The 14,658-nt window shown below is 38.3% G+C and overlaps 1 protein-coding gene across 2 annotated transcripts in view; it reads left to right on the plus strand.

Moving 5' to 3' along the window:
- The window catches only part of LOC106090654 (discoidin domain-containing receptor 2), a 236,296-nt gene that overhangs the window by 90,806 nt on the left and 130,832 nt on the right, over positions 1–14,658 (plus strand). For both annotated transcript variants that reach the window (XM_059364305.1, XM_059364306.1), the window contains exon 2: positions 1–27. This exon is cut by the window's left edge and continues 325 nt beyond it. In XM_059364305.1, coding sequence (XP_059220288.1) covers positions 1–27 — 27 coding nt within the window. The remainder of the gene's footprint in view (positions 28–14,658) is intronic.

Here is a 14,658-nt window from a genome sequence, read left to right on the forward strand (position 1 = left end):
CCACGCATGCGCATGCCTTCGATATAGGTAAGTTGTTAAAAAATAAATAAAAAAAAAAAACAGAAAAAAACCTCTAAAAGTTGGTTTAAGCGAATTGTATATGCCCTACATTAATGTAGACAAAGAAGGAAATGTTTCATTCTGCTCAAAGCTATGGCTGCAAAAGCCTTAGTCCTTGTTCAGTCAGTTGCTTTTACAGAATCACTGATTTTTCGCCCATGATTTTCGATTTTTGGCCACCATGCAGTAATTAAAAATCTTTTTATACCCTCCACCATAGGATGGGGTATACTAATTTAGTCATTCCGTTTGATACACCTCGAAATATAAGTTTAAGACCACATAAAGTATATAAATTCTTGATTGTTATGACATTTTGACGACCAAGCCATGTCCGTCCGTCCGACAGTCTGTCGCAAGCACGCTAACTTTCAAAGGAGTTAAGCTAGGCGCTTGAAATTTTGCACAAATACTTCTTATCAGGGTAGATCAGTTGGCCCATAGCGGGCCAAGTTTTGATATAGCTGCCATATAAACCGATATTGGATCTTGAGGCAGCACGAAATGTTCTGATATGACTTGCAACAACTGTGCTAACTGTGGTGAAAATCTGTATATAACCTGACATAGCTGTCATATAAACCGATCTTGGATCTTGATTTCATAGGCCTCTAGAGGGCGCAATTCTTGTCCGATTTGACTGAAATTTTGCATAAAGTATTTCGTGATGACTTCCAACAACTGCGCTGAGTATGGTTTAAATCGGTTTATAAACTGATATAGCTGCCATATAAAGCAATCTTAGATCTTGACTTCTTGAGCCACTAGAGGCAGCACGAAATGTTCTGATATGACTTCCAACAACTGTGCTAAGTATGGTTCAAATCAGTTCATAACCTGATATAGCTGCCATATAAACCGATCTGGGATCTTGACTTCATAGGCCTCTAGAGGGCGCAATTCTTATCCAATTTGACTGAAATTTGGCGTGAAATGTTTCGATATGACTTTTAACAGCTGTGCTAAGTATGGTTCAAATCAGTTCATAATCTGATATAGCTGCCATACAAACCGATCTGGGATCGTGACTTCATAGGCCTCTAGAGGGCGCCATTCCTATCCGATTTGGCAGAAATTTTGAGTGAAGTATTTCGTTAGGCCTTCCATCAACTGTGTTAAGTATGGTTTAAATTGGTACATAGCCTGATATAGCTGCCGTATAAACCGATCTAGGATCTTGACTTGTAAGACCTCTACAGGGCGCCATTCTTATCCAATTTGCCTAAAATTTAGCTTGAAGTATTTCGTTATGCCTTCCATCAACTGTGCTAGCTATCGTTCACATCGGTATATAACCTGATATAGCTGTCATATAAACCGATCTGGGATCTTGAAATTTTGCACAACGGCTTCTCCCATGATCTTCAACATTCGTGTCCAATATGGTCTGAATCGATCTATAGCCTGATACAGCTCCTTATAAACCGATCTCTCGATTATGCTCCTTGAGCCCAATTCTTATCTGAATGAACTGAACTATTACCAAATGACTTCTACAATGGTCTTCAACATTCAATTCATTTATGGTCCGAATCGGACTATAACTTGGTATGGGTCCAATAGGATAACAATTCTTATCCATTATTCTTTATTTGCCTAAAAAGAGATACCGCGCGAAGAATTCAACAAATGCGATCCATGGTGGAGGTTATATAATATTCGGCTCGTCCGAACTTAGCACGACCTTACTTGTTTTGATTAAGAAAACTTTGGTTAAAAGAGCTCAGATTTATTTGAGAGTTCGTACCGAGTGTGGTTAAGATTGGTCATTATTTTGACATAACTGCCATATATTCCCATCTCAAAATATAAGGTCTTGAGCCCATAAAAGGCGTATTTATTTTCCGATATTATCTGAAATTCGGGACAGCGGGTTGTGTTAGGCTCCTCGATATCCCTGTTCATCCCATCTCTCAATTTAAGGTCTTGAGCCCATAAAAGGCGTATTTATTTTCCGATATTAACTGAAATTCGGGACAGCGGGTTGTGTTAGGCTCCTCGATATCCCTGTTCAATGCGGCCTAGATCGGTCCAGATTTGGATATAGCTGCCATAGATGCCGATCTCCCGATTTAAAGTTTAAAACCCATTAAAGCTGAATTTATTAACCTCTTTTGATTTGAACCTGAAGTTAGGCCCAAGGAGTTGCGGACCCTCGACATTCGTACCGGGTATGTGTCAAGATCAGCCTATATTTGGATATAGCCGCCATATGTACCAATCTCCCGATTTAAGTTCTTGGGACTATAAAAGCAAATTAATTACTAGATGTCGCTGAAACTTGAGACAGTGGGCTTTGTTAAGCTCCTCGACATTTTTGACTTGTAAGTAGTTTTTTTTCGATTCTATCCCACTGTGCGACAGACAGACGGACGACATAGACTTACAATGCCGCAACAAGGTGTAGGTCGCCCTAATGGCCGAGTTCGTAGTGTGCTTTCATAACCAGGGCAGGTTTTGTGGGTTCGATTCCCAACAAAGGCCTGGTCTGTGGCTACAGTGGTACCACAATAGACTAAAAAAACAGCCTATGTGAGACTGTTCAGAAACTGCCACTCTTACTTAATCTTATCTCACCAACAACAAGGTGTTACCAACAAACGGATGTACCAAGAAAACTCAAATTTTTTTTGTAAATCACATGTTCAGATAATATCTCCTACAAAAGAATAGCAGTCAATACCTCATGGCGTTTTCCAAATAGTTTAGAATTTGTTTGCCCAGTAAATATGATTGCCAGTTTAATTGTCATTAAACATTTTTGTTCTATCCCCACATCTGTGCAAATTCCCCATTTATAAACATTTTCTTAGCCATGGGCTCGGTGCTGTTTGGGTGACTGCTGTTGCTTTCCAACTGCCAAATATGTGTAAATGTCTGAGCAGGCTTCCTTTTAAAGCCTTTGACATTCATATGAGTATGACTGTCTGTCTGTTGTGTCGGTGATTTGAATGGAATGGTGCATCTTCGAAAACTCAGCGGGAGTTTTCGATAGGCGAATGGTATCTGTTTTCCCAATTCTCCCCAGGGTATTCATATGACTCTTTAATGGCCTTCTCTTACACCACTGCTGGCGGCCAAAGTTTCTGTTTTTATTCTTTTTTGTTCACATCATATGGCTTTCGGAAAGAGTTGCATTTGTAAGGCTATTGCTGCCGCTGTTGCCACTGCTACATGTAGCAAGTTTTATTTTTTGTGGTATAGTTTTCGTGGTCTTCTTTTGTTACCGGTTACTTGGCCTTTTTGTTTTTTTTTTTATATATATTCCAACATTTAACTATTGACATTTTAATGGGGTGATGTTTCTTGTTTCCCAGTTGCCGCAGAGTAGAAAAAGAGAAAGAAATAAAAAAATGTTTGGCCTTTGTATCCTAAAGTTTCCTTAAAGGATAGAGCAGAGTATTTCCAAGTTGATTTATGGGCTTATCTTAAGAAGCGAAGAAGTATGGTAAGTCCTAAAGTGGTCGGAATAAATAACTTAAAAACAAGTAGAAGCGTGCTAAGTTGGGCCGGGACGCATCTTGGGTACCCACCACCACGGATTGCCTTAAAAAAGTAGCCTCATTAACTGAGTTAGTATTTTAATTATTTTGGTAACAAGAAGTCAAGAAGTCAGCATTTTGCCCGATTCGGATCATACTTGGCATGGATATTGGAAGTTATAACTCAAGTCCGTGTTCCACATTTTAGCCAAATCGGATGAAAGTTGAGGCTACTAGGGGCTCAAGAAGTCAAATCGGGGAATTGGTTTATATGGAGGCAATATCCTGATCTGAACCGATATGGCCCATTTGCCATCCCCAATGACCTACATCAATTAGAAGAATCTCTGCAAAATTTCAAGCGGCTGGCTTTACGCTTCGACCGCTATCGTGGCTTCGATAGACGGACAGACATGGCTAGATAGACTCAGAATGCAGAGACGATCCAGAATATATATACTTTATGGGGTCGCAGATCAATTTTTCGAGGTGCAAGGTTAGGTTGAAAAGGGGGTGCAGATATAAATCTGCCCCATGCTACTATGGACATACACCAAAACCAGTGGTGTTACAAACGAAATAACTATTAGATGGAGCTACATCTGGATTTATGTAGTGTAGGTAGTCGCACACAAAATTTTACCCAATAGAGAATTTTTTTCCCTACTAGGGGTTTAAAAAAACCAATCGGATAATTATTTTGGGTTAGAAGAGGGTGAAACTAGAAAAAAGTATCCAATTATGGAGGAGACATCCATGAGGCCCATTGTTATTCCTCAACCTCCTTTTCATTGCAGATCCTGGTAGGTAAAAGGATGTATCCGGTATGCCTTATTAATAAACCTCCCCATACTTCTTCATGGCAAGACAAAGGTATTCAATCTACCGGAATTGAATCATCATAGTTTCTTCAAACCTTGAAAAAAAGCTATCAATATCCTGTTCCTACAGGGACAAAAAGTCTTGTAGGACATTCTTCGGCGAAATTATTTTCACTCCAAATACCTATGCTAGTCACTTGTTTACTTAGCCTGTTTTGAGCTGTTATCATTCTCCTCTCATACTACAGGCTCCATTGTTATCAACAATACCGACAAGAAACACCTTTCCGATCATTGGTTCGAGATGAATCCAAAATCTGGTGTTTATCCATATCTGTGTTCAGAACTCCCCTCTATTGTCTACACCACTGAGTTCAGGTCAATCTTTTTCCTGTGCAATACTTGTTTCATACAGTTGGACACCTCAAGGAGGTGAAATGTCTCCTTTTAATTTGCCTGTGAAGATTCTATTAGGGAACAGAGGAAAATTGACTAAAATAGATCGCGTATGCATATGACGTGGCTATTGCGGTATAGGGAATGATTCCTGACAGGAAGACTTGCGGACGACAGCGAAGTGGGTTACCGAAATGCCGAGGTGACCAACTTTAGGGGCCTGCTACCAAGGGCCTTGAAATTTATGACACGATTTGACTAACACTTCAGCTCTAATCACTCCAAAGTTCGAGAGATATCTCTACCCGCTCTCACACGGCATATTTTTAACTAGTTTTTTTCAACTTTCTTCCACTGTGCATGGCTGAAATCACTTATGTCTCATCGAGATCAGTTTGAATGTTCAGCGCCATCCAGGTGTTCTACATTTTCGTAGAGGAAAAAAAAGTGTCACACTTTCTCATCTTGTACAAATATTTCCTAAAAATATCCATGTCCGGACTGCATTTGCGTAATGTAAAAGCTTACATCCGTAATAGCTGGATCTATTGTAGATCGACGTTTTGCCAACACACACAAAGACATTTGTGTGCATGCCTTTGTGTGTGTTGGCAAAACGTCGATCAGTTTGATGGCAAGATGGCGCATTGCACCATATGATATGTGCTTGTTGTACAAATGAGACCACCTTTAGTTGTTTTGCCATGGTGCGTTGGATTGCTAAACATTAATCAGCTGTTGTGCTTCGTGCCTGACATGAAGGCTACCCTACCCAGATTTCGAACCAGTATAAGAGGATGCTGTTACAGGTTTCAATTAAAAGCTTCCTCTTTTTGGATAGTGGCCCTCCTATGTTCGGCAATTTGGGTCGTAATTGCAATCGCTAAGAATTTTTTCTGCGGACCGAACGTCAGTTTAGAATCCAGTCGAATTCCGAGGACTGCACCGTTTTTTTGTCGTGATGACTATATAATCAAATCGCATGTCTACTTTTAGGGGAATTCGCCGTCTGGTAATCAGAATTGGTTCCGTCTTGTGTAGTCTAGTCCGTGTTAGCCAGTTCTTCGAACGGACCAGAGTTGATTCAAACCATATTTGGTATGTTGAAGTTTACAACGGAAGTCATTGATCAATTGGCTTATTTACAATCCCGATTTGGCCCATTTACAATCCCAACCGACCTCGACTAAGAAAAAGAGGTATTTTATCATTGAGCTTAAATTGAAATCGAACAGCACTCATTGATATGTGAGAAGTTTGCCCCAGTTCCTTAATGGAATGTTCATGAGCAAATATAAATTGGCTATGTCGCGTGCATATTCTATTACGCAATGTACAATATATCGGAGATAGATATACCACATTTCAACTTAATGTTCTGAATCATCCTTTGGAATTTAGTAGATCTTTAAATCTTCAAGGATGGAATATAACTGGCATTCCAGATATTTGGTCTCAGTAGAGAATCTTACGCCCCTCCCTATGCGACTTAAAAATCAAGAAGGAACTTGAGAGTTACAAATCCATTCCTTACTAATCGTTTAGAACTTAGCCTCTGTCATCAGAAACTTCGGTACGTAATAATCCTATAAATGCCCGAAGGACATATGCTCAACTGAGACTACTGATAAAGCTCTGTCTAGCCACCTTTACTATCTCGTCTACATCTGTAAGGGCTGCGATGGTAGATTTCCATGTCCGAAATCCTGATATCTTCTTTTCTGCCTATACTCCGAAGTATAAATTTGCCGAATTAAACCTTCAAGCATATGGTCGCAGTAGTACACAAAGCACCACTTGTCTAGGCAACTATTTTCAGTATCCGGCATGCTGTCCTTATGCCAAGGTTGGACGCACCACTGACGAATAATTTCAGCGTGTGAGCCTGCATCGTTAGTTCCACCTGATACCTAGGAGCATTTGGCACGTGGAGAGGTGCAAAAGTTTTTCTTACTCTAGTTTTCCAATTCAAGGGCCAATTCAGCACCGAAGCGCAAACCTTGGCCTCCGAAACCTTAAAACTTGATAAAATACCGTGAACCACAAGAATCCAAAGCAGTTGTGAAATTGCCCATCCTTTGGCATACCCTAGATGGCATTTGAACTTTATTCCGCTGTTTAAAATAGACTTAATGCTTTAGCTGAAGAAGAGTCTTCGACGAGATCGATTTCTATATAAGGACTTTTCGATATCACAAAATATGAGGTGGAAGAACGAAAAGCCAGCCATTTAGATGCATCGACTCCTATCAAATTAGATCTCAGCGAAAGAAACCACAAGATTCCTTTCCCGACACTGGATAGCTGTGAGTACTACACACACTGGAGCATTGATGTTTGATCTGTGTGGTATTTATTGCTGTCACCAGAAGCTTGGCTGCGACCTACCGGGCGCGTCCACAGGTTGTGGATATTGATCCATACGGAGTAGCTGCACCACAAGAATCCAAAGTAGACGTGAAGTTGCCCAGCCTTTGGCATACCCTAGGTGGCATTCGAACTTTATACCTTGATTCAAAATAGACTTATAGCTTTGGCTGAAAAGGAGCCTTCTACGAAATCGAGTTCAATATGAGGACTTTTCGCCAAGGGATAGCTGTGAGCACTGCACAGGTTGCAGCATTGAGGTCCGATCTGTGGTATTTCTTGATGTCACGAGAAGCTTAGCTGCGAGCTACCGGGCTCGTTCACAGATTGCGGATGGGGAAATGCTCAATATGGAGTAGCTGCAACGTCAGCCGCGGACAATAAACTGTATGGAGCGGAGAGTCTCTTAATGAGAGGCTGGGTGGCACCGGCTCTTGCACAATTACTGAGTGCCTATGATGAACGATATGAAAAGGCGGGTTAATGGCGCCTTTAAAAAAACAATGGTCACCCTGTTCCCGCGACGATCCGTCCTGTTGACCAGAACGAGCTTGTGCACCTACAGGAGCTTGAAGAGGATCGTCATCTCCACATGAAAATGTGGCTAGAACAACAACTGGTGAAGTTCCTTTTCATATCGAATTCAACGTTCAATCTCTTAGCTCAACAACTACTTGGTTACTATTTTATGGTGATGAAGTATTTCAAACATTTCTACTGAAGCCTGCTATTACCACGGTTGAATACAATGTCATTGTCTTTTCATAAAAGCCAACCTCTTACCATAATCGCGCAACCTATCTATCAAACCTTTCCTTCAATAGGTTATGGCACTTGGTTGAAATGCAGCTAATCGCGGATAATGATTTGGCCATAAACCACAGTTACAGAAAACTTTTTCACAGTTTTCTGTAAAGATCTACCAGCTATGCCTTTTCAGTTTCCGCTTATTGAAGGGAATCATCTAAAGAACTTGACAAACGGCATAGATCATTGATGTTATATAAGATTTGTTTTGTAAGTTACAGTTTGACTTCTATTTTCATTGCATTTCAAATCTCGAATCTTTTGATTTCGGTAATAGAAACTCCTGGTTTAAATTTAATTTCATTCATATATGTTAGTTGAATAGAATTGTCCTTCGCTTTAACCATTTACACGGTATGCCCTTAAACCAAGTTTGGTTTTCCTTAAGTCCATTAATCTCTACCATTCAGCCAATTTATCATCATAAAGTCACATAAACTGTCAGAGTATGTAAATGACGTTAATACCATTGGGGATTTAACATATCTTCTCATGATTATACAATCAATTAAATAACAAGCCTCAACTAAAGGACAAAAACCAGAAATGGCTTTAAAATACCAAACAACCAACCAACAACTGTTTGTAGACACTAAAAGGCCAAAACACACAGTCTATGACACAGCAGATAGGGCTTGCAGTCTGCTTATCAGCCAGCCAACCAACCAACCTACCTACCTGAATTATGCTAATTTCTTTACAAAACGATTGCTGCTCCATTTAGTTTGGTTTGTCAGTTCTTTAAGTACCATTTTATGTTATTTAAATTATGTTCTCCTTTGACAATGTTGATGTTTGTTCTGTGATTGCTTCATACAATACCCCTGCGAAAGAAGATATGACATTATGTTACATGTGTTGGTTTCCTTAAGGAGCCCTTTCTGCAATGCTGAGTGACCAACATCTGAGATGCTATTGTAAGTGAACAATTTATTACATTACTGCATGCCAAGTGATTTAAAGAAGTCACCATATGTCTGCAGTTGGTTTATTCAAACTTAACTTAACTAAACTTCACATCACATCACTTGGCATCAAATCATTTCCTTTCAAGATGCTGATGCTACTTTATTGAGGGGAGAATAAATTTATTTTTTGCTCTTCAGATCCTGTGCACTATACATTTAAAGCCCTTTGGGGTTGTACTTGCATATTACCCTCTCTTTGGTTTAAAAGACATTTTTCCATTCCTTGGGGTTACATTTCAATGGAAGCGTTCAATTAGAAACTAACTCTTTAACTAAATGTATGAAAATGCACATACCATCAAGAAAATAGGGAATGGGGAAATTCATGCCAATTTTAAAGAGTAGATTTAAAGGAATTTAGTAGGAAGGTATTAGTAGCAGTAGAGACAAAAATTTACAAAGTCTGAAATGTCCACAGAAGTAATTTTCAGTCCAACTTTTTAGCGGCGGATGGAGGGCCGTGTTAGAAGCGATGTTTTCAAAAAGCGTGGGGTGCATCAAAGTGCCACGAAAATAGTTCTATAGCTCGGTTTGGCCTGGTTGAGATCCTGGTTTATTTGGTTTAAAATTCCTTGACATACCTGCCCTATGTGGCCTGGATCGTTCCATATTTGGATGAACATATCTATGTAGCTACCATATAGACCAAACTCCTGATTTAAGGTCTTGAACCCTTAAAGGTGAACAATATATTGGGGCTCCCAAGTCATCACATACATCTCTACAATGATACTTCAAGAATTCAAATCTTCATGGCTAGAGTTCGGAGTCAATTTTCGAAAGATCTCCAGCATTATATATAAACAACAACAATCAACATTACAAAATCTAAAACCCATTTTTCAAAAAGTTCTTGTTAATGAAAGATTTAGTGATACTTGACTTAACTCTTTGCTCAACTCCATACATTATGAAGCGTAGTACAACTTTGGATGTGTCCATTTGCTGGGAAACACACTCACTCACACTGGAAAGCAGAAAAAACCCAAGCAAATCACTGACATTTTTTTTTCCTCCGCCTATGATACACATGAGGGCATTGAGCAAAGGTCTTACCAGCTCGTATATTAGGGTTTCAATTCCAACATAATGTTGATTAAAGTTGATATGCCGCTTGAGTTGATTTTCTCAACAGGAAGGAGCGACTAACAAACGAACACCACAACAACAACAACAACAAGAGTTTAAACATCTAACTGTTCAAGGCAAGACATAGGGACAAAAAAAAAAGAAAATCTATCTTCTCAACTCAGTGCCTTGCAACAGAAAGCGACACGTACATAAATACAAATGTACAACACAAAGCTGGTGGAAAATTGTTACCCCATATCCTCACATCCTTTGACAGACACACACATACACATTTACTCACACTTTAACGTGCTTTCAAAAATGTTGATATGCAAAGAAAGGTCGTTTTCTGTTAGCTTAGCCTATGTGGTTGTATGTCTGTTTGGGGGTTTTCGCCTTTTCCTTGCTTAGCTGCCCTAGTGAAAAACTGGGCGAAAAGGCTTGGTGGCATTTTCATTCCATGCTTTGTTAGTTTGCATTGTTATGCATTCACATGGAAAATTTCTGTTCTGTTTGCTTAATGCCATTGCAGCGTTTACAACATTTTCACATATCCAAGGGATGGGATACTAACTCACATGATATACTTGAAGTGATGCCACAACTCAACTGCTAGAGTCGAGTAGAGTTGAGTCGTTGAAACGCCGCTCAAGAGTTATAGGCAACTTTGGTATATCAGTATTGCCATTTGGGTGGTTTAATCAAGGATAATGCGGCCAATGACAAGGTTTCAATGAAAGAAAAATAATAATGAAATAAAATAAAATGAACTAAAATAAAATAAAATACAACAAAATAAAATAAAATAAAAAATAAAATGAAATAAAGTAAAATAAAATAAAATACAACAAAATAAAATAAAATAAAAAATAAAATGAAATAAAGTAAAATAAAATAAAATAAAATAAAATAAAATAAAATAAAATAAAATAAAATAAAATAAAATAAAATAAAATAAAATAAAATAAAATAAAATAAAATAAAATAAAATAAAATAAAATAAAATAATATAAAATAAAATAAAGTAAAATAAAAATAAAATAAAATAAAATAAAATAAAATAAAATAAAATAAAATGAAATAAAATAAAATAAAATAAAATAAAATAAAATAAAATAAAATAAAATAAAATAAAATAAAATAAAATAAAATAAAATAAAATAAAATAAAATAAAATAAAATAAAATAAAATAAAATAAAATGAAATAAAATAAAATAAAATAAAATAAAATAAAATAAAAAAAATAAAACAAAATAAAATAAAATAAAATAAAATAACATAAAATAAATTAAAATGAAATAAAATAAAATAAAATAAAATAAAAAATAAATAAAAAATAAATAAAATAAAATAAAATAAAATAAAATAAAATTTAATTAAATCAAGTAAAATTAAAATAAATAAAGTAAAATAAGATGAAATAAAATAAAAAAATAATAAAAAAACAAAATAAAATAAAAAAACGAAAATAAAAAAAATCACAGAAAAGGCACCTTTTGTCATAATCCGGTGGAAAATGCATAGTTTATGCAGCCATAGCAGCTAAATCGAAATATTATCCGATTTGCACCAAATTTGGCACGGATATTTAGTGGTCTAACAAATAAAAGTCGCTGTTCAATTTTGTAGAACAAAATATTGGTCTCTTTGGCAGCTTTATCAAAATAAAGACCGATCTGAACCATATAAGACACGGATGTCGAAGAGCATAACATAAGTCACTGTGTCAAATTTCAGCGATATCGGATAATGAATGAGACTTATATGGGATTAAGGCTTCAAATCGAGATATCAGTCTAGTCGGGCGGACCCTCCCCCTTACACTAATTTTCAAAAACGCCAGAACTCGGAGATGGGTCCATCGATATGAGCGAAATTTTGCATGCCACATTATGGTACCCCAAAAACACGAAATTACAATAGTATAAAATTTTAAGGTCTACTGGGGGGACGTCCCATCCCAAAACCCACCCGAACGGAAATGTTTACCGATTGGGACAATATGGGTATCAAATGAAAGGTAATTAAGAGTAGAGTACAAACTTGGTGTACAAATTTCAGCCAAAGTGTTCGGGGTGGTCCTCCACCTCCAAAAAACCTCCCAACAGGACCCTTTACCGCTTTTTGGCAATATGGGTATCAAGTGAAGGGTGTTTGGAAACTGAGTACATATCTGGTATAAGAATTTGGTTCGAGGTGTCTACAGGGCCGCCCCAACAGGACCCTTCACCGCTTTTGGGCAATATGGGTATCAAGTGAAGGGTGTTTGGAAACTGAGTACACATCTGGTATAAGAATTTGGTTCGAGGTGTCTACGGGGCCGCCCCAACCACAAAAACCCCCAAAACAGGCATGTATATCCCACAATACAAAATGGGCTTCAAATGAAAGGTCTTTGGGAGTTGACTAAGAATTTGGTTGTATACCAGATTCGGAGGACTTGCGTGCCCTTAGAAATGTGGTATCCCAAGTGGTTGCTTTAAAATATGATCTTGAATGCATACAAATTTATTAGTGTGGATCTGTAGCTCTGAATATCTCGATCGCTACTTTCAAATTGCGTGACATTATGAAGCTAAAATAAAATCGTATTCTAGCACGATGTTGATAATATTTCAGGATCCGCCCCTAAATTCTCTTCAAACCAGCCATATTTGCCAACTATGGCAATAATGGGCATTTGATAGTAGTAAACGAATTTGATATACAACTTAGAGGCAAATTGTTAGGGGGTCGTCTCACCCCATAAACTCCGCCTGAACCACACATATATCACAACTATAGCAATGTGTTCCTCAAAAGTTGTTTTTTGGGAGTAGAGTATGCATCTGATATCCACTATCGGGACAAAGGGTTTGCCTACTGCAATACAACACCAAAACCAAGAGAGTGAAGTAGGACTAACATCCAAACTTTAATGGGCGGACCCTCCCCTCACCCTATTTTCAAATACGCCCGATCGGAGTGGGGCGATTTAAGCGATATTTGGTGTGTTTATAATAACACAAAAACAGAAATTTGGTATTCTTATTTATGGTGGGATATCTAGGGGCGCCGTCCCACCTTCAAAGCCCTCCAAATGAAAATATAAACCCCAAATTAATGGGCGGACCCTCCCCTTACCCTATTTTCAAATACGCCCGATCGGAATGGGGCGATTTAAGCGATATTTGGTGTGTTTATAATAACTCAAAAACAGAAATTTGGTATTCTTATTTAGGGTGGGATATCTAGGGGCGCCGCCCCACCTTCAAAGCCCTCCAAATGGAAATATAGACCAATAACGACAATATGGATTTCAAATGAAAGATATTTGAGACGACAGCACGAATTTGATATATGACGGTTCGCCTGTACCCCTATAAAGGCATATTTACCGACCATAGCAATATAGGGCTCAAATAAAAGGTATTTGGGAGTGGAGCACCAATATGACATCCATGTTGGGGCGAAAGAATTGAAAGGCCGTACCAGCACGCCCAAACAGGAGCTATATCTATTTATAGACCGATTCGAATCATGGTAAAAGTCATAGCAGAAGTCTTTGTTCCAAATTTCAGCCACATCGGATGAGAAATGAGTCTTTTAATGGCTATGCCGACGACATCGATATCATAGGTCGGTCACTGGAAGTATTAACTGCAGCTTTTAAAAGAATCGAAAGAGATTCATTGAAAATGGGACTGGAAGCAAATGGAGATAAGACGAAATGGATGGTTTCAACTCCCAAAAAGCCTTGCACAACCGAGCAGATAAAGAAAATGGAGAAAGTTGGGAACCACAACTTTGAGACAGTCAGTAACTTTATCGACCTCGGCACCGCCGTAACCGAAACGAATGACACCACTTTTGAAATGAAGGAGAGAATAATATTGGCAAATAGATGCTACTTTGTATTAAGTGAGCAGTTTAGAAGCAAGGTCACCTCTCGACAGACGAAGATTACACTATATAAGACACTGATACTACCCGTGTTGTTATATGGTTCTGAGGCATGGGTACTTGTGAAAGCAGACGAGGTAGTTCTTGAAGTGTTTGAGAGAAATATTCTTCGTAAAATATTTGGACCAGTTTGCGTTAATGGAGAATATACGTGACGTATGAACCACGAGCAGTATGAGCTGTACAACGACGATAGCATAGTTACACGCATCAAAATACAACGGCTGCGTTGGCAAGGTCATGTTGTCAGAATGGATGAAGAAGCTCCAGCATAGAAGTCTTTTGTAGGCAAACAAGGTGGTGCACGTAAACCGGGACGACCAAGAGCTCGATGAAAAGATCAAGTGGTGGGAGCAACCTCGAGACTTTGTGTAAGAGATTATAAAATGAGCGTAGAAAGCGAGACGCTAGGAACGCTGTTTTACGTTCGGCTGGTGTCTAGTGGAACAAATGTTCTGTCATAGCCAATTAAAGAAGAAGGGGCTCAAGAAGTCAAATCCGGGGATTGGTATAAATGTTGGCCATATCTAAATCTGATCCGATATGGCTCATTTGCAGTCTCCAACGATCTACATGAATAAGAAGTATCTATGTAAAATTTCAGCTTTAAGCGTTCTACCGCTATCGTGATTTCGACAGACGGGCGGACATAGCTCGATCGGTTCAGAATGTCGAGACGATGCAGAATGTACATACTTTACAAGGTCCCAGATCAATATTTCGAGGTGTTACAAACGGAATGA

This window comes from Stomoxys calcitrans, chromosome 3, assembly GCF_963082655.1.
Source record: "Stomoxys calcitrans chromosome 3, idStoCalc2.1, whole genome shotgun sequence".
Taxonomy (NCBI): Eukaryota; Metazoa; Arthropoda; class Insecta; order Diptera; family Muscidae; genus Stomoxys; species Stomoxys calcitrans.